The sequence below is a fragment of the Hirundo rustica genome, chromosome 4 (assembly GCF_015227805.2).
Source record: "Hirundo rustica isolate bHirRus1 chromosome 4, bHirRus1.pri.v3, whole genome shotgun sequence".
NCBI classification, from domain to species: domain Eukaryota; kingdom Metazoa; phylum Chordata; class Aves; order Passeriformes; family Hirundinidae; genus Hirundo; species Hirundo rustica.
The window spans coordinates 55,561,899-55,580,905 of record NC_053453.1 but is presented as its reverse complement, the minus strand read 5'-3'; the positions used below and the strand labels follow the sequence as shown (position 1 = coordinate 55,580,905).

Here is a 19,007-nt window from a genome sequence, read left to right as displayed (position 1 = left end):
AACTTTAGAAATGTTGTGATTCCCTCCCCTGGAGTTTTTTTGAACGTAGGCATGTTCCCTAATGTACTTGGCACCAAAGGTGGTGCTTTCCTCCAGCAGTGAGACGCATAATGATCATCATGAGGGCTGTGCTATCGCTGTGCAGCTGATTTATGGACCTCCCTGGTGTCAATGGGGATGAGGCAAGTGGTGACCCCTGCTGAGAAACAGCAAGTGAATACAAATCTTGGAACGCCTGGGCTGCTCCATTCTGCTGGACTTGCTGTGTAGAAAGTAGCCTGGAGGCGGGGACAGGTCCTCAAGAAGGATTAACCAGCTACTTAGGACCAGGGCTCGGTGTCTGTGCTGAGTTATTGAACAGTTGTTGTGCCTGGAGAGGCAGGAGTTCCGGACGTGTCTCTCCTCATCCAGATTTCTGAGAGGGGGAGGACACAGGGCGGCTGGGAAACTGCCTTTTTTGGCTTTACTTTTGCCAGCCAAAAGCTCAGGAAAAAAGCTCTTGTCTTTTCAGATCCTGGCAAAGAAAGAGTTTCTCCACTTAGATGATAGATACAAGAATACAGAATTAATGTCGAAAAGCCTATTCGCAAACTTTGTATCCTGTAGGAAGGCAGGGCACTCTCTCATGCAGCAGATGAGAAGTGAATCTCTAAAGTGAAGGTGGACACTGAATCCCTGTTTTGAGCTGTGGAACAATGTGCATGTTCCCATGGATACTGAGAACAAGGCAGTGGAGTGCCAGGCCAGGGACTAGCTGAGAATAAACATCAGCTGAAGAGCACCAGAGCCTGAATGGAGAAATGAAGACCAGCGGCAAAATGAACAATCAATAACATTTCTGTGCAGAAAGCAGGTCCCCAGCCTGCTTTGTGGTAGAGAAGATGATGACAGAAAATCCTGCTGGGAGGTTTCAGGCCTTGAAGAGATCTCCTATTTCTTATTTCTGCATATAGCCATAACTCTGGCTTGGTTCCTGGTCCTTCAGCTTTTCTTACTGAAGCACAAAGAGATTCAAGAGTACGAAGAAAGAACACAGCAGAATACGCTGTTTGTACCAGAAATAGCGTGATCAACACATTAAATTGTTCCCCTGTGCTGAACACTGGTAAGACCTCATCTCAAATCCTGTGTCCAGTGTTGGGTCCCTCACTGAAAGACATTGAGGTGCTAGAACATGTTGTAGTGAGGTGGGGATTGGCCTCTCCTCCCAGGTAACAAGGATAAGAGGGCATGGCCTCAGGTTCTGCCAGGGGAGGATAGTGGATATCAGGAAAATTTTTTTCATGGAAAGGGTTATCAAGCATTGGAACAGTCTGGCCAGGGAAGTGGTTGGGTCACCATCCCTTGAACTGTTCAAAGGGTGTGTGGATATGGCACTTAGGGGTGTGATTTAGTGGTGAAAATGTCAGTGCTTATTAATGGTTGGACCAATGCTCTTAGAGGTCTTTCCCAACCAATTCTGTGATTGTCAAAATACTTCTTAATGACCCCTTCCACTGTGCATAATCATTTGCAGCCAAAGGGTGCTTTATACTTCAGCACCATTAGGGGTGAGAGAGCATTTTCCTGGTGTTGTTGGAGAAGGATGGGCTCTCCTCTTTTTAGAAGACTGAGAGTCTTACAAGACTTTGCCCTTACAAGACTCCCCAGGACACTGAAGACGACATCCTCACTTCAGGTTCTGGCTACCCTCCATTATTCAAGGTGACTTCATTCAGTTTTAGACACTTTCCAGCGATCAAGTCATTCCGGCTAAATTTCCTTCTAAAGCCTTTCCTGTCTGGCATGACACAAAGAAGAGAACTGCATAATTTAGGAATATGATACAACAAGTTCTGAGTTACTGGCAATTAATGAAGCCTTCAGGGAAGCATCTGAGGCCCAAGTCCAAGCCATAAGAGGCTGCAACTTTTGCCCAAGAAGTGCAAAAATACCTCCAAATATGCAGTGCCTCAGGTGTCTGACACCTAATAGAAAATGGCATTTATAAATAGGAACAAGTTCTTTTTGTGTTTTGCTTGGGCGTTAATAGTGTTGTTGTTACATTACTGAAAACTAATATGAAATCAATGACACTTCCCCCTATGTTAGATTTAACATTCTGTTTGATGTTTCAGTAAAGTGGAAAATTTGCTAAGAAAAAAAGTCATTTCAGTCAAAACCTCATGTCATATTTTTCACGGAAAAAAATAAACCCCGCTGAAGTTATTAGAAGAAAGAAAAAAATGTGATTGCTTATTTAAATAAGATAACAGAGAGTTGGTTTTAGAGAAAAAAGAAAGCAACATAGAATAAAGAATAACCTCTCTTTACTAGCCTGGAGGAGAGAAACAGGTTTTTGTTTTTTGAATATTGTAATAGAGAATGGCTGGGTAAAAAACATGGGAGGTGTGGGAGATCAGTGCAACAAAAGCAGCAGGAGCCAGGAAGAACAGCTGCAGTAGGACCAATACCACTGTAGGCAGATGAAGACACCCTGGAAGGTGCTCTGATTTTCTTCTCAGTCACAGATAAATGCTCACCATTAAATCGTGTCACACACTCTCTGAACTGTATTATGGAAGCCTCAAAATTCTGCCATATATTTTACTTCTAAACTGATTGACATTGACAAGGAAAAGCATGTGGACTCAGACAAACCTTAAAGTAGTAACAACCACAGCTGCCAACACCTGCCTTAAAAAATGCTCGTGATCCTAAGCTTTTACAGAAGGTGATCCAAATACTTTCCAACATCACAGAATAAAATCATAGAGTAATTTAGGAGAGGATCTTTGGAAACCATTGGGATGATCGCCATTCCCTGGAAGAAGCCTTACACACAGAATCACAGAATGTCTAGGTTGGAAGAAACCTTCAAGATCATCGAGTCCAACCCATGCCCTAACACCTCAACTAGATCATGGCATTGAGTGCCACATCCAGTCTTTTTTTAAACACATCCAGGGATGGTGACTCCACCATCTCTGGGCAGACCATTTCAGTACTTTATCACGCTTTCCATGAAAAACTTTTTCCTAATATCCAGCCTGTATCTCCCTTGTCGCAGCTTGAGACTGTGTCCTCTTGTTCTGTCTGTTGTTGCCTGAAGAAAGAGACCAACCCCCAGCTGACCACAGCCACCCTTCGGGAAGTTGTAGAGAGTGATGAGGTCACCTCTGAGTCTCCCTTTCTGCAGGCTAAACAACCCCAGCTCCCTCAGTCGTTCTTCATATGGCTTGTGCTCCAAGCCCCTCACCAGCCTCGTTGCCTCTGGACAAGCTCAAGTGTCTCAGTATCCCTCCTGAACTGAGGGGCCCACAACTGGACACAGCACTCAAGGTGTGGCCTCACCAGTGCCGAGTACAGAGGAAGAATGACCTCCCTGCTCCTGCTGGCCACACCATTCCTGATCCAGGCCAGGATGCCATTGGCCCTCTTGGCCACCTGGGCACACTGCTGGCTCATGTCCAGCTGCTGTCCCCAGTGTCCCCAGGTCCCTTTCCTCCTGGGCACTGTCCAGCCACACCGTCCCCAGCCTATAACGCTGCAGGGGGTTATTGTGGCCAAAGTGCAGGACTCGGCACTTGGACTTATTAAACTTCATCTTGTTAGACTCTGCCCATCCATCCAACCATTCCAGATCTCTCTGCAGAGTCATCCTACCTTCCAACAGATCGACACACGCTCCCAGCTTAGTGTCATCCCCAAATTCACTAATGAAAAATTCAATATTCTTGTCCATGTCATCAATAACAATATTGGACAGAACTGGCCCCAGCACAGACCCCTGAGGGACACCACTGGTGACTGGCCACCAGCGGGATGCAGCACCAGCTGGCGGCCAGTCACCAGTAGGCCTGGCCTAGCCATGCAGCCAGCTCTTAACCCAGCAAAGAATGCTCCTGTCCAAGCCACGGGCTGCCAGCTTTTCCAGGAGTGTGCTGTGGGAGACAGTGTCAAAGGCTTTGCTGAAGTCCAAACAGACAACATCCACAGCCTTCCCTGCATCCACCAGGTGGAACACCTGGTCATAAAAGGAGACCAGTTTGGTCAATCATGACCTACTTCTGCTAAACCTGTGCTGGCTGGGCCTGAGACCCTGGCCATCCTGTAAATTCTGTGTGATGACACTCAGTATAAACTGTTCCATTATCTTGCCAGGTACTGAGGTCAGGCTGACTGGTCTATAATTACTAGGATCCTCCCTCCCACCCTTTTTGTGAATGGGTGTCACATTGGCCAGTTTCCAGTCATCTGGAGCCTATCCAGTGAGCCAGAACTGTTGGTAAGTGATGGAGAGTGTCTTTGCAAGCTCATCTGCCAGCTCCCTCATCACTCTGGGATGGATCCCATCTGGGCCCATAGATCTATGAGTATCCAAGCATCTCAGCAGTTCTCTGACTGCCTCCTCTTGGATAATAGGGGAACCATTCTACTCCCTAGCACCATCAACCAACCCAAGAGAACAGTTGTCTTGAAGGCAAGTTGCCCAAATCGGCCTCCAACGACCACATCTCCCATCAGCCCATCTCTATTTGCAAACAACAGATCTAACATAGTCCTTCCCCTGGTGGGCTCACCCACTAGCTGCAACAAAAAGTTATCCTCCATGCACTCTAAAAATTTCCTGGACTGCCTCCTTTCTGCTGTATTAAGTTCCCAGCAGATATCTGGAAGGTTGATGCCACCCGCAAGAACAAGGGCTGACGATCCTGAAACATTCTCCAGCTGCTTATAAAATAAGTTGTCCACCTCTTCCTCCTGGTTGGATGGAGATAACAGACTCCCAGCAGGATGTCAGCCTTGTTGGCTTTCCCCTTAATTCTTACCCATAGGCATTCAACTCCATCTTCATTAGTTTCAGTACTTATGGTGTCGAAAGCCTTCTTAATATAAAGGGCCACCCCTCCACCTCTTCTCCCTTGCCTGTCTCTTCTGAAGAGCTTGTAGCCATCGAGTGCAGTGCTCCAGCTATGTGACTCATCCCACCACGTTTCTGTGATGGCGACTACATCACAGCTTTGCTGTTGCACCATGGCCTCCAGCTCTTCCTGTTTGTTACCCATGCTGTGTGCATTGGTATACGGGCACCTCAGCTGGGCTACTGATTTCACTCCTGACTCAGGCTTACCACCTTTGGGCCTGCTTCCAGAGAGCCCAGCTGCATCCCCTTCCCCCTTCAAACCTAATTTAAAGCCCTCTCAATGAGGTCTGACAGTTCATGAGCTAAGAACCTTCTTCCCTTAACAGAGAGATGTATCCCATCTGGTTCCAACAGAGCAGGTGCTCTAAATGTTGCCCCATGATCAAAATCCAAAATTTTGTCAATGACACCAACCCTTAAGCCACTTATTAATGATATGAGTTCTCCTATTTCTTTCATAATTTTTTTCTGCCACCAAAGGGACTGAGCAGAACACTGCCTGGGCCCCTGTCTTATCAACCACTTGACCCAGTGCCTGAAAGTCCCTTTTAATCGCGTTGACACTCCTCTTTTCAATCTCATCACTGCCAGCCTGGAGTATAAGCAGTGGGTAATAATCAGAGGGCTGAATCAGCCTAGGAAGTCTCTCAGTGATATTTCATACCCAGGCCCCAGGGAGGCAGCCGACTTCCCAGTGGGATGGGTCCGGGCGACATAAGGGGCCTTCTGTTCCTCTCAGAAGGGAGTCACCTACTACGATTACCCTTCTTTTCTTCTTGATGTTAGAGGCGGATATCTATCTTACAGATGAATCATAATTGGGAGGCTCACTGGGCAGATAATTTCCCTCTAAATCATCTAAATCATCTGGCTGGCTCTCTAGATCCAGGGCCTCATACCTATTATGAAGTGACACCTGGCTAGGGGATGGGGGTCAGGAGGAGTTTTTATTATTGCCTCCCCAAGCAGGGACCAATTTCCACTCCCCTTCATCTACCAGGTGCCCTTCTACTGCCTGGGAGGGGGAGGCAAATGAGTCCTCTGAAACTTTATGGGCCTCCTTAAAGATGGAAGTGTTGAACTCCACCAGTCAATTTCCCTTTCACTTTCCCTGATACTCCTTAATCTTTCAATTTCCTCCCTAAGTTCAGCCACTAGTGAAAGGAGATCATTCACCTGTTTACCTGTTCACACCTATCATGGGTTGGCACAATTTTGTTGTCTAGATATAGGGAAATGTAAAATGTTTTTCCCTGCCCTGACCGTAGAGTGGGTTGGGGGGAGGAGGACAAGGACCTATCAGAAAGCAGGCTGGGATATTGACAGCTAAGTTGACCAATGAGAAGTGTCAGTGCGCCTTTGGAAGGAACATTTAAAACTGATCTGCAGCTGACCGCCGGCTCTCTCGCTTTAGGATCAGCCATGAGGTAACACCGGGGGCGGCGGGCAGCCTCGGGTCCGGCCTCGCTGCCCTTTTGGGCGGCCGGGCCGGGGGTCTGAGGGCCGCTGCCCGCACAGAGAGAGCCTGGGCCGGCTGAGCCCCTTTCCCTCGCTGCTGGCAGGGGAGAGGGGCAGCTGCAGCTCGGCAGTGCGGGGCCATGTGCTCAGACCACGGCAGAAGGGGCCAAAACATGGCCCAGCCTAATCACCGCTGGCAGCGGAGAAAGCAAGCCTGCAGCTCCATAACAACTCTGAGCTGGACCGCCCTAGATGAGACCGAGGGGTGGAAAAAAGGACCTTTACCAGCTTCCTCCATCAGCACGGCCTTGCATTTTTTCTTCAGCCCTGCAGCCCGGCTTGTGCACCTGGCCTTTGCAAGCCCGGGCAGATTTAACCCTTTCTTAGCAACACGAAACTTTTAAAGCACAATTCTTCCTCGAGAGAAAGAAGAAAGAAAAACAGAAGGTACATGGAACAGACACTGCATGAACTCAGTTAGATGAGAAGTGAAAGAACTAATAATATTGGAATAGGATTGAAGAAGTGGACATTTTTAACTGGACTTTTCTAAGGTAAATGATGAAGAAATGAACTGTTCTTTGCAGCATCTTAGTATTATTTGGGTAGAATGCTATTCTAATAAAAATTAAGGACTGGTGTAATAGAGATTTATTTGGGAACTTTGAAACCCCCGCTCCTGGGTCAAAAGGAGGTCTCAGCTTTTTAAGACAAAGATAATTTTAGATCAGAAGAAGTATTCATAAATAATACCCCAGATACACTGAGAAGCTCTGCGGATAGAACATCACAGTCTGTGAAAATTCCGGGTGGCAGCAGAAGGTGTGACAGACAGAGAGCACTGGACTATTTTGTCTTGTAGCAAACGTCTTCATAAAAAGATCTTAGAAAGACTCTTCTCCTAAAATAATGTGTAGTTATGTCTAAGTAGTGAAACTGACTGAGATTCCTAAGTTGTGTCTTTCTATGTTGTTCAATAAGAAAGTTAATCATTTGTAAGAGGAAAGAAGCGTGTTTTTGAAGTTTCATTCTGTTTTAGTTTTTTTTTTAACCTTTTTTTTTCCTATTCTTTTAGTGTGTGTTAATAAAACTATTTTTTTTTGTTCATTTTTAGGCATAAGCCTGCTTTGTTTATTTTTCTCCTAATCTCTCCCCCCCATAAAAATATTAACACTAAACCCCCTACATTAATTGGTGTTTCCGCCCGGTTTTATTAAATTAAAACCATTACAACACCACAGGCATACCTCCGCCACCCCCTGAAACAACCGAGAAGCTCAAACACTCCGGGCAGGAATGGGTCTGTACAGACGCATCCCTTTTGGAGAGCTCCACTTGGCCACATACGCTTGTACCAACCACAGTTTTCGACCGTGGTGAAACCATTGCTAAGAGAAACCCCAAGACCCACCAGCCAGCAGAAACACCTCAAACAACACGCAGCACACCTTACTAGCAAGAGAGCTTGCATCCCTGCCTGCTTGCCCTGCCCGCACGAGCTGCCGTGCGAGCTGCCGTGGTCACGCCCCAGAGACGTGCCACGCCCCTGCTTGCCCGCTCCTGGTCGCTGTGCTCCAGGTTGCCGCGCTCCCTGGAGGCCTCTTATAAAAGGCACTCGGCAACTAAGGAAGCTCCACCCCTCATTCCTGCTGAAGGACTCGCAAATGCGAAAACCCATGCGGAAAGGAAACGATCTGTGGCAGGATCAATTAAAATAAACAACAAAAACCCCGATTAAGACTGAAACAATGTACAAAAATCATTATTATATTTAATCCTGGATTAACTAATTATTGAGTGCTCTAGACCCTGGCTGCTCATTCCTTATTGGAAAGAATTACTGTAAATGCAAAAGGGGTCAGGGAGTAGTTTAGTATCTGCAATGCTCCCCACCCTGCTCTGCTCAGAGCGACTTTTGCTTTCTGGCAGCTGCCTGCGTGCCAAATGTTTTCCCAATAATTGTCAGTGTCCTGCCTGCATGTCGGCCGGGCGCCAGCTGCTGAGGAGGTGAACAGGGACATTATTCATCTGGGACATCAGCAAACCCTGAAGGGAGAAGCAGGCCTCCAAGCAGCTGTTTAGCAGCAGGAGTTGAGGTGGAAGTAACTGAGAATAAATACGTAAGTAATCACACCCCACTGTCTCTTCTCTTTTGTACTTCCTGCTCAAAAAAAACCCCAAAAAACAAAAAACAAGCCAAAACCAAACAAAAAACCAGGGACAAGCAGGTGAAGCAGGGGGGAGATATTAGTGAAAAACAATGTTAGGTCATCCCCCATATGGGAATAATTTCTCAGTTTATAGATGTTTACTTGAGGTGTTAAATTGTTTCATATGTAACCACAGTTTGCCAGGGTGTACCCTGTTAGACACCTCGTCCCAGCTCATTGTCTCTACAGGGTATTTCAGTGTGGAAAGTGGTACATTGGTCCCTTCCCTAAACTGAATTTTCAAAAGCTTACAGGCTGTTACACACACTTCTCAATTACATTTATGGATTGCCATGCCATCGATAGAAAAAATTGCCCAAATGTTTCTCAGTGTTAAATAACATAGCACATATTGTACTCCACCATGTGGCACTTTCTGCAGAACTTGGGAGAACCATGTGCTCAACATATTTTTCTCTCTGGCTGCCATCAGTTTCTGCCATTTTTTCTACTATTTGCAACTGCACAGAAAATTGCAGAAATTTGGTTTGGAAGCAGCAAAACAGCCAACCAACCAACCAACCAACACAACACTAACCCACCCCCAAACCCAGAAACAATAGAAATAACTAGAAAAAGACATCCCAAAAAAGACCCCAATTAGGTCAAGAGTTAAATTTAAAAAGATAGGGATTAGACAACAGCTGGAGTTCATCTTTGGCACAAGTTTCCTGGAACATGAGAAGCTGGAAAATGACCTACTGCCTGCCAATACTTCCTACATCAGTGTCCAGGAACAGTAGCTACTCCCATGACCTTCCTGGACATTGTCCCTGTAGGAGAGCTACAAGAAACCATCAACTCTTGTGAACAAATAGTCCTGGAGAGACAAGACAGCATCCTTCTAGCAACATGCGACTACTGTGTGGCGAGTAAGCATGGCCTCTGTAGGATATAAAACCTCCATGCCTCTTTCAGGCAGCTGCTTCTCAATGGACCTTTGGGGTGAGTGAACCTAATGGGATGGGAAAAACACAGTGGGCAGAGGACAGTGTCCTTACTGGACTTTAAAGAGTCTTGCATCCTGGTGCAGACAGATCTTTTTAAGTCAGACTACATATCTGGAATCTGCAAGCTCTGAATAGCAGGGGAACACCTGTGGGTTTGCCAGCTTCTTCTCTACTTCTCCCACATAAAAGGATTTGCCTCCTCATGCAGTGACTTTACTGCAACTCGCAGGGTAAAAATATCCTTAAGGAAAAAAGCATTTTCAGGGATTTGGGGGATGGTGACTCAACAGGCTGCTGTCCTGTTGTTACAGCTCAGAGCATCACAGAAGCATTGAATCAGCTGGAAACAACAGGAATGTCAGTGTTTTCTACAGGAATGAATGGGCTTGTGTGGAAAAACTGGAGAATTCACTGACCCCACCATGGCTGTGAGTAGCAAGGGCACATCATCCAGGGTGAGCAGGGGGGCACACACACCTTACACAGACAGGTCACATCCAGGCAAGGCCGGTCGGGCTAAACATCATTCCACAGCAGAGATCCTTCCCCACAGCAAGACTTTGTCCTTGGTGCTATTCCTATTTCCTTTGCTGTCATTTTGGACACCCCACTACACTCGCCAGGGCCATTTCTTGTCACAGAATCCTCCCCACTTCAGGCCTTGGGCATCTCCTGGTCCACCAGCTGTTTGTGCTGTGAGGTTGCATGGAGCCTGCATACCACACTGGTATGGTGTGGCCATTTCTCTAACAGGTCCCATGCAAGCATGAAAGTGTGCTTTCTCTCCAGGATGATGGGCCCCAATGGCAAAAGAGGAAGCTCTGCAGGGAGACAGGAGATGAGAGTAGTCTGGTGCATGATTAATTTATATCCTTAAAGGTCTGAAATGCTCCCAAAGACATTAATATTCCCTGGGTAAAAGAGCTGTCCAGATTTTCAACATATCCCTGTGTTATATCTACTGGATTTAATAGCTGAAGTCTTGTGAAGCCCAACAGTCAAGCATTTAATTGAATACAGAACCTGAGATCATAGTTTGGGAGTCTAAATGTTTCTGTCAGAAACAGACACAGCCCAAATCTTCATTTCTACTTAGACACTTTTATAATATCCTGAAAGCATAAATGCACCTCAAAGTGGGTGCAGGGCTGACACTGACAGCCTCTTTACACTTCCAAAATATTGATATGAAGGGCCCTTCAGAGGAATGTGAAAATAAAAATCCCATTCCTCACATCTAACCCCAGTGAAAGTGACATAGTCCAAGAGCTTTCTAGAGTAAATTAGATTCCAGATGGTTCACTCTGTCTCTTTCTGTTTGTGTTTATAGACCTGTTCAAAAGGAGGTTGTGTATGCCACTGGGAGGAGGATGAGGAATCCACCCAAGTGTTTTAAAAGTAGGCATAAACCCACACTTGTTTTTACACTCTCTTTAGTACTCCAGCTATTGCGCCCTGAAATGATTCCATTTCTCTGTTTTAAGGGTTGCTATGTCTAAGTTGGTGAGGGAACCTTTGGGGTGAATAAACACTACCTCCTGCTTCCCATATTTAACTTTTCAATGGGGAAGGTCTGCTGCCATTTTTTCCAAATAAGGGCTGGGATAACAAGGACCAATGTGTGGGAGATTCCTCACCAGCCCTGGCTAGTGCCCAACACTGCTTCTGGTGCCCGGCTCACCCCACTAGTGTCCTCAGTCAGGCCAAGGGCCACAGGGCACTGACATAGAAAAGTTCCTGCTTAGAGACTGCACAAGATACTTCATGGCCAGCTCTCTGTCTGAAGGAAATGTGTTGAACAGGGTGATGGAGCCTTCGCAAACCATGGTGGAACTGGCACAGAAAACACAGATGCAGTTTTTTAGATTTGTTAGATGATAGCCTCTGTCTCCAGCAGCACATTTCACTGAACACTATCTCATATCCTCCACCACCTCCTAGAGATGAGCAGAATGTAGTAGCTAAAAAAGAGAAGCTGGAGACCCAGAACATAGTTACTGTAAAAATAAATTCTTGGAGCCACGGTTATTTTACAACTCAGGCAAGCAAAGTAATGCCTGGCTTCAGTTAGATTGTTTTGTAACTTACTTATAGCTACTTATTTCAAGATACAGAGGCTAAGAGTTATGTATATGTCTATGTCTTTGCTTTCCGTAATATTTCTAAAGTTTGTTGTTGTTGTTGTTTTGTTTTTTTTTTGTTTGTTTGTTTGTTTGTTTTGTTTTTTTTAGTTTTTCTGAGGCAAGTGGTAAATGAAAGGCTTTAAGGACTCTTACACCATCTTATTAGGGGATTTATCTTCCAGGTAAAAGAACCACAATTTTTTTCTGGTGCTGTTCAAATCAGTTGACATGGGGTGTGAAAGAATACCTTAACTCCAAGGTGTCAGAAAATATCAAGTGATCAGCAGAAAAAGACTTTGGTTTAAACTTTGCTTTACATGTGCCATCTGGTATTTCCTGTTTAAATAAAGAAGTAGGAGATCTGCTCCAAAATGACAGAATTTATTAGGCTAATAAATTGTTAGATAGCTTATCAGTAAACATAATGTCAAGCTGGAGAGGACAGACCAGTGGTTGCTTAATAGAAAAATGAATATTAATATTAATTGTTGCTCTTAAGAAATTTATTATTTCAGTGGTTTAAATCTACTGGTCTATGATACCATATTGCTGTCTTTCCACTAAACTGCTACATTTTATTATTCTCCCTTTGAAGAAGAATGTGAAGCAGGCAGGCTCCTGCAGGGGGGAATCCCAAATGTGCTTGTTAGCAAGATGGTGCTGTATTTACCTTCTTACAAATATTCAGTGGGATTTCCATGGCTCTGGGTATTTAAAAAATATGATGAGTATTACATTTCACCATCTAGAAACATTCTGAGTTTTGACTGAATGTTTTGTTCAATAATTATCAAGGGCCTAATAAGGGATGGAAAAAAGATGACAGCAGCAGCAGGGTTGGTGCACATGTGTGAGTTGAAGGTGTCTCTCTGTGGCTGGGCCGGGTGTCTGTGGGGTGTCTGTGGCCAGGCAGGACGTGGCTGTGGATGGAATGGTGGGACTTCAAGTGAGTGGGAAGCAGCTGCGCCCATGTGGATGGGTCGAGGTGCTTCTACACAGCTCAGTTCCACAATTTACTTTCTAAAGTAAAGAGGAGTTTTAATTTCTATACCTTCTAGATTATTGCTAGGAGTGGCTGTGGAAGCTGGCTGACCTGAGCACTTGAATTCACTGAGCTGGGCACAACAGGGGCACATCTGTACAGGCTGTAAACAAATATTTGCTGGTTGCAAGGATTATGGCATATAGCATATGCGATATAAATTGCATATCCAGACATGTATGTATTTGCCAAATTTGCTTCCCACAATACAAATGTGTCCTCAAACATGCAGGAATGAAAACAAAATCCCCTGAGCTAATGCCATGCAAAATACCACATATTTCACATATAAATATCCATGTAAAAATGGTAGCTGGAATACTTGTGTGTTCAATGTGAGCAGAAACATGAAAACCATGCCCCAGACAGTTTTGTGAAATAAATTTTGTCTTCAGTTTCAGTTTAATAGCTCAAGATCTTTCTGCCAGATGTATGAATGGCTTTGGGAGGAAAGACACAGGAAGGAAAATGAAGAAGTGATCAACCTAGGAAATGGTTCTTGGGAAACCTTCCAGCACCATGAACAAGCAAACACGGGAGTGCATTAGCACTGCACACCGTCTGATGAGTGCTCCAGTGGTTGGTTCATGGGACATAATGCTTTGTTTCACTCAGAAACAGATATTTGTGGGACAGGAGAAAGCAAATGCATGTACCAGACACAACTTTAAAGGTTTTTAGCAGACGATTGTGAAATTTTACCAGAGAACAAATGGAGACTTGTGGATGTACTAAGAGACATGTCAAGACCTGAAATGAATTGATGGACCACAGTCATAGCTAATTGACAGTGACATGTTTTGCTTTGCACTGTTTGGACTGGAAATGAGATTTTGAGAAATTAAACAGAGGCCAGCATGCTCAAAATCACAGTTTTTCAGCTGTTCTAATAATCCCTTTCAAAAATATCACTGCATGCTACATTATATGTCTCTACCTCTAATTCTGAACTAGTTGCAACCAGAAAAAGCATTGATTGAATGTGCCAACAGTATTAAACTCAAAGATGCTGAGTATACCAAAAAGTGCAAAGAAACTGTACAGAAAGAAGCAGGGTGGCTAGAAAAATTAATTTGGAACAGCAATGAGATTTCAACACAGAGAAAAGCTATTGTGTCAAAGATGACACGTAGAGTTGTAATGACAGGAACCCATAAAGATGAAGGCTTGGGAATAATAGGGTGGAAAGTAATATTGGTGAAGGTAAACAGAGGCATCATACGCAGATGTGGCAACATATACTATACTTTACCTAGAACTTGTAAAGATGCATCTAACATTAGCTCCAAATTGCTGTCGCTCTGGTGTTTGAAAGAACGGGAACAATGCTTTTGGGAAGTGAATTGGATGTGTGATTGGAGAAGCTTTGCTTGGGAAAAGAGTCTGCTTGCAATGACTGCAATGACGAGGTAATGCTAGTAGGACAGAAATCCCCATCTAACAGAGATGGTATTACCTCTGAGATATACCACGAGGCAAGGCCAGAGCACTGGGAATCTCCCACAAAGAAAAAAGTGGTATTTCAGGAGCAAATCAGGCTACAAGCATCAGGACCACAGAATCACAGAATAGTTTGCACTGGAAGGAACCCTGAAGTTCATCAAGTTCCAACCCCCTTGTCATGAGCAGGGACACCTTCCACTAGACCAGGTTGCTCAAAGCAACATCCAGCATTGAATGCTGCCAGACATGGGCATCCACACCTTGTCTGGGCAGCCTCTGCCTGTGCCTCACCACCCCCCCAGTAAAGGATATTTTCCTGATACGTAGCCTAAATCTATCCCCATTCATGTTAAAGCCATTCCACCCTGTCCTATTACTACGTGCCCTTGCAAAACGCTATTGTAGTTCCCTTTAGGTACATGAGTGTCCTATAAGGTCTCCCTGGAGCCTTCTCATCTCTAGGCTGAACAACCCAGCTCTCAGCCTGTCTTCACAGGAGAGGTGTTTCAAACCCCTGATGGTTATCATGGCCCTCCTTTGGACTAGCTCCAACAGCTCCATGTCCTTCTCACATTGGGTACCCCAGAGCTGGATGCAGTGCTCCAGGTGGGGTGTCACCAGAACAGAGCAGAGGGGCAGAATCCCTTCCCTTGCCCTGCTGGCCACGCTTCTTTGGAGGCAGCCTAGGATGTGGTTGGCTTTCAGGGCTGTGAGAGCATACTGCTGGCTTATGTCAAGCTTCTCATCCTCCAACACCCCCAAGTCCTTCTTCTCAGGGCTCTTGATCTGGTCATCTGAGCTTAGCGGCTATCCACTGGGATCAGGGCCTAAGACAGGTAGGCTAATGAATTAGAGCCACTGTTTAAAATGAGGGTTAGTTGACAGAGAAGGAGAGAAAAATAAGGGAGAAGAAGATCTATTGTCTCTTTTCTTGGGAGTCTGGAGACTAAAAAGAACCTGAGAAGGAGGCATTTGCTGTTGCATGAAAGGGTCTAGACTGGAAACAATGACTGTACGGCAAAATGTGCACCTGAGTCCTGATACAAACCCATCAGAGTCGAGTCAATCTTTACACCACTTCCAAGAATCCTTGAAGCTACAGGACTGTGGTGCCCTGATTCAGATATCTGTCACTGCCTGAGGCTGACCTGCTTGCCCCAACATTGATCCACAAAGCCCAGTTTTCAAGACCAGCTGGTGCTCCTCACCTGACCACCTTGGTGCCGTTCCTCATGACCTGCATGTCCACCATGCAGCCACCCATGACGTAAGCAGCCAGGTTCAACTCGGAGAACTCGGCCTGGAGGGGAGAAAAAGGACAAAGTGTTACTCAAGGGCATCAGAGATACAAACACCCAGACACAGACACACAGACATAGAATTTTCTCCGTCTGGAATGTGCCTTTCCTTTTTTTTTTTTTTTTTCTTTCTGTGAGGCAACTGGAGATCCAATTATATCTGGTTTTCCCTGAAAGACTGCAGAAGTATTTGTGGCTCCCACACTTGGGGTGTAAAAGTACACAGGATTAGGCTTATTGCAGTAGTAAGTACTGAAGGAATTAAGAATGAGCAGGCTGAAAAATGCACACAGGAAAGAATAATAATAACAGTAATAATAAAAAAGAAGTAAGGTCATTTGAATTCAAATTCCAAGTTTCCACTTGGAGACATCCATTTAGAATGATGTCTGAGTTGGCTGCCATGCCACTGGCCAACTATAAATCTAATACAAAAGATTTAAACCTTTTTAAACCTCATTATGTTGCAGGAAGGTGTTAAGCAGAGGTCACATGATGCGATTTGCTTATTAAGATTTTTACTATTAAAGACTTAGCAAAGCTGGGTAAGTTATTAACAGAGCTGCTCAATCATTAAAACACTTTGTATTTTAAAAGAGGCACGACTTGCAAGGCTGGAAAGGTTGGCAAGGGGTATTTCAGCCGTGGGGAGCAAAAGACACAGGGGTGATTATGATAAATATAAATAAACAGGTTTCATTTTTTTGAGGCAGAAAAATCTAGCCTTCTCCCTTTGAACAGTTTGTCTCCCCTTTTTTTTAAAACATTTTTTCAGACTTAGTATGATGAAGACTGGGCAGCAGTAATATCATCTTCTAACCAGTAGCTATCTAATACCAAAGCACTCAGATGGTGCTGCTAATACTTATGACTTTATTGAGATCCTTGTACTGTTCAATGTTCTTCTGCTACTTCTATTAGTTGGAACCAAAAGATAGTGCCAGGAACAACATTTATACCTAAAAAAAAAGGGACAGTTCCCCCCTGCTGCCCCCGGCTGTGTTTTGTCCTCATGAACTCATGGAAAAAACTTGCCAATGGAGAACTAGTGCACCTGTAAAGGCTCAAAGGCCAGACGACAAATGAAAAAATAATTTCCAACTTTCCTTTTAAAATCTGTGTAATTTAAAAGCAATGGCTATGGACTGGTGACCCGATGATGTAATGAGATTTCATGTCAGTGGCCCTGTGTAAACTTTTTAAAGCAACACCCTTACATGATCTTACATCATTGTAACTCCCAATTACAATGAAAAGAGGGGGAAAATTCCTATTGCCAAGAAATAAATTCTGCTTCAAACACAAACACACAGACATGCTCACAGGGAGGGATTGGCTGTGGTTCAGGTGACTGCCTGGGTTTTACTCATGAGAGATTGCACTGCGTTGCCTTGGCCACAGCCACGCTTCTTCAGTGACCCTATCAGATTAGAGATAAGAAAACATGTATCCCTAAAAGGCACCTGCCTTTTTTACATTTGAAAAATCTCAGGAGACCTAGAGAGAGAGGAGTCCATCTTGGACAAATTCAGTAAGATCAGATGCTTTGGGCACCATCAGTGATCTCCCCAAAGGACCAAGGCAAGCTTGCTAGTGCACACATTAGCTCCAGAGGCACTGTGGACTGGGGAGATGAAAGGATCTTTTCCCCACCTGTGTATCTCCATGTGCCTCAGAGATGTCCCACTCTGAAAGCAGAGTGTTGTAGAGCTGGACCTCCAGCTTCTGTTGCTGAGGAATGCATCATCTGATGTGAACACCAGCGGAGGAAAGGGAAGTTTTAGGTCTGTGTTTTCATGGTTTTTATGCTTTTCTTCCAAATTTTTTTTTCATGACTTGCAGTAAAGGTTTGTGGTAAAGAGCTTAACACTCCTCTTTGCTGGGGGTGAAAATGAGCAATCTTCATTTGATGAAGAGCACTTGCAGCCTGACTAAGTTAGTCTGACAGGCGTTTCTCTGAGGCAGTCAGGCCAAACAAAGCTGTGCTCAGACACCTGACCTGCAAATAGGCCTGAGAACCCCTCGAGCTGGTGAGTACTTCATGCCAAACTGCCAGGAACAATTTCAGGCCCTGCTAACGTCAAGAGCCAGAAGAAAAGGAGAAATCCCCTTTGGCAACCATTGTCCAGGGAACACTGGCAAGGAGAGAGAAATGTAGAGAGGGTCTGGGGGATTCAGCTATCTCACTCCCAAAATGTCCAGATCTACAATCAGAGCTGAGGAACCATCCTAACCTTTGCATGGCATTCACTCCTGCTTTAACAGACAAAGTTAAGGAATGCTGCTGCTTTCATGTATCTGCTTTGTTCCATCCAACAGGCTGCTGCTAGCTGGCATTTGGAAGAAGGCTAAAACCTTCAGTCAGCAGAAATTGTTTCCTGTTGATTTTCCAGTGCTCCCTGTATTTTTAACTTTGTGGGTTTTGTAGCCCAATGACTTCCCTTGGCTGAGATTTCAGCTCTGAGATCATCTCCAGCCTGAGTTTACCTTGCAGACAAAGAGGTCTTTGAAAGCAGCCCATGCAGATAGAGTGACAGGTAACTGTGCATGAAACAGGAGAGCGCAGCTCCCCATGGCCTTGCAGAGTCTGTGGCATTAGGAGTCACGGAACAGAAGAAGGCATTGCATTAGCCTGATGGTGTTTTACACTTGCTTTGCAGCAGTGCCAGTGGCTGCAAAAACATTCAGGGCAAGAGAAAACCGTGTGTGACAAACATGACACAATCTGTCTTGAAGAATAATGTAATAAGACTGTGGGAGTAGAAATATTTCACACCTCTGTGAGGCTCAGATATGAGATGATGCCCACAGCTACTTCAATCATAGTTTTGTCAAAAATGCCTCCTTCAGGTATTAAGAATCAGAAGACTCTCCAAATCATTTGGACTAAACCTTAAGGCACTCTCAGTTTCCGTCAGCATCCTCTATGTGCTGGAGATCTTTTTCGTGAGCTATTTTAGAGTGTCTATTTCTGTTTCCTGATGCTAAAATGAGAGATTTTGTCATTTTCAATCATGCAATAGTAGAAATGCTAGAAATGCCTGGCTTGGTAGCTGTGCCTGTTCGTGATTTAAGGGAAGTATTTGTTCAAGGTGTACTTTAAGGATTTTTCATAGAATAACAGAAAGTTGTGTTGGAAGGGCTTCAAGACGTCACACAGTCTTTCTCTCTTTCCTAAGGCATGACCAGCTCTGCCTCTGTCATTGTGTGCAGATACTATATAACCTTCTTCTTCGGTTTTCCATAGATGAGGAACCTCCTCAGGCAGTCTGTACCTTAACAACAATGGAAAATTTTCCCAAAGCCCAATCTAAATCTTTCTCCTTACATTTAAGACAGCAATTTCTTTGTGTCCATTACTCCTTTCAGCAGAACCTTAAGACTTATTCCTCAAAGATTTTCGTTTCCTTTTTTGTTTTTTTTTTGTTTTTTTTTTAGACAAAACTAGTCCCATTCTTGTAAGATTTTTCTTGTAGATGATGCATCTCAGTGAACTGATCAGAGTTGTTGCTGTCACTGGGATTCTCTCTGGCAGGTCGACAGCTTCCTCCATTTGTAATACTGCCGACCATATGCT

The 19,007-nt window shown here is 44.6% G+C and overlaps 1 protein-coding gene across 1 annotated transcript in view; it reads right to left on the bottom strand.

Annotated features, from left to right (window-relative positions):
• The window catches only part of SYN3 (synapsin III), a 195,984-nt gene that overhangs the window by 139,229 nt on the left and 37,748 nt on the right, over window positions 1-19,007 (bottom strand). The window contains exon 4 of the mRNA XM_040062902.1: window positions 15,341-15,432. Coding sequence (XP_039918836.1) covers window positions 15,341-15,432 — 92 coding nt within the window. The remainder of the gene's footprint in view (window positions 1-15,340; window positions 15,433-19,007) is intronic.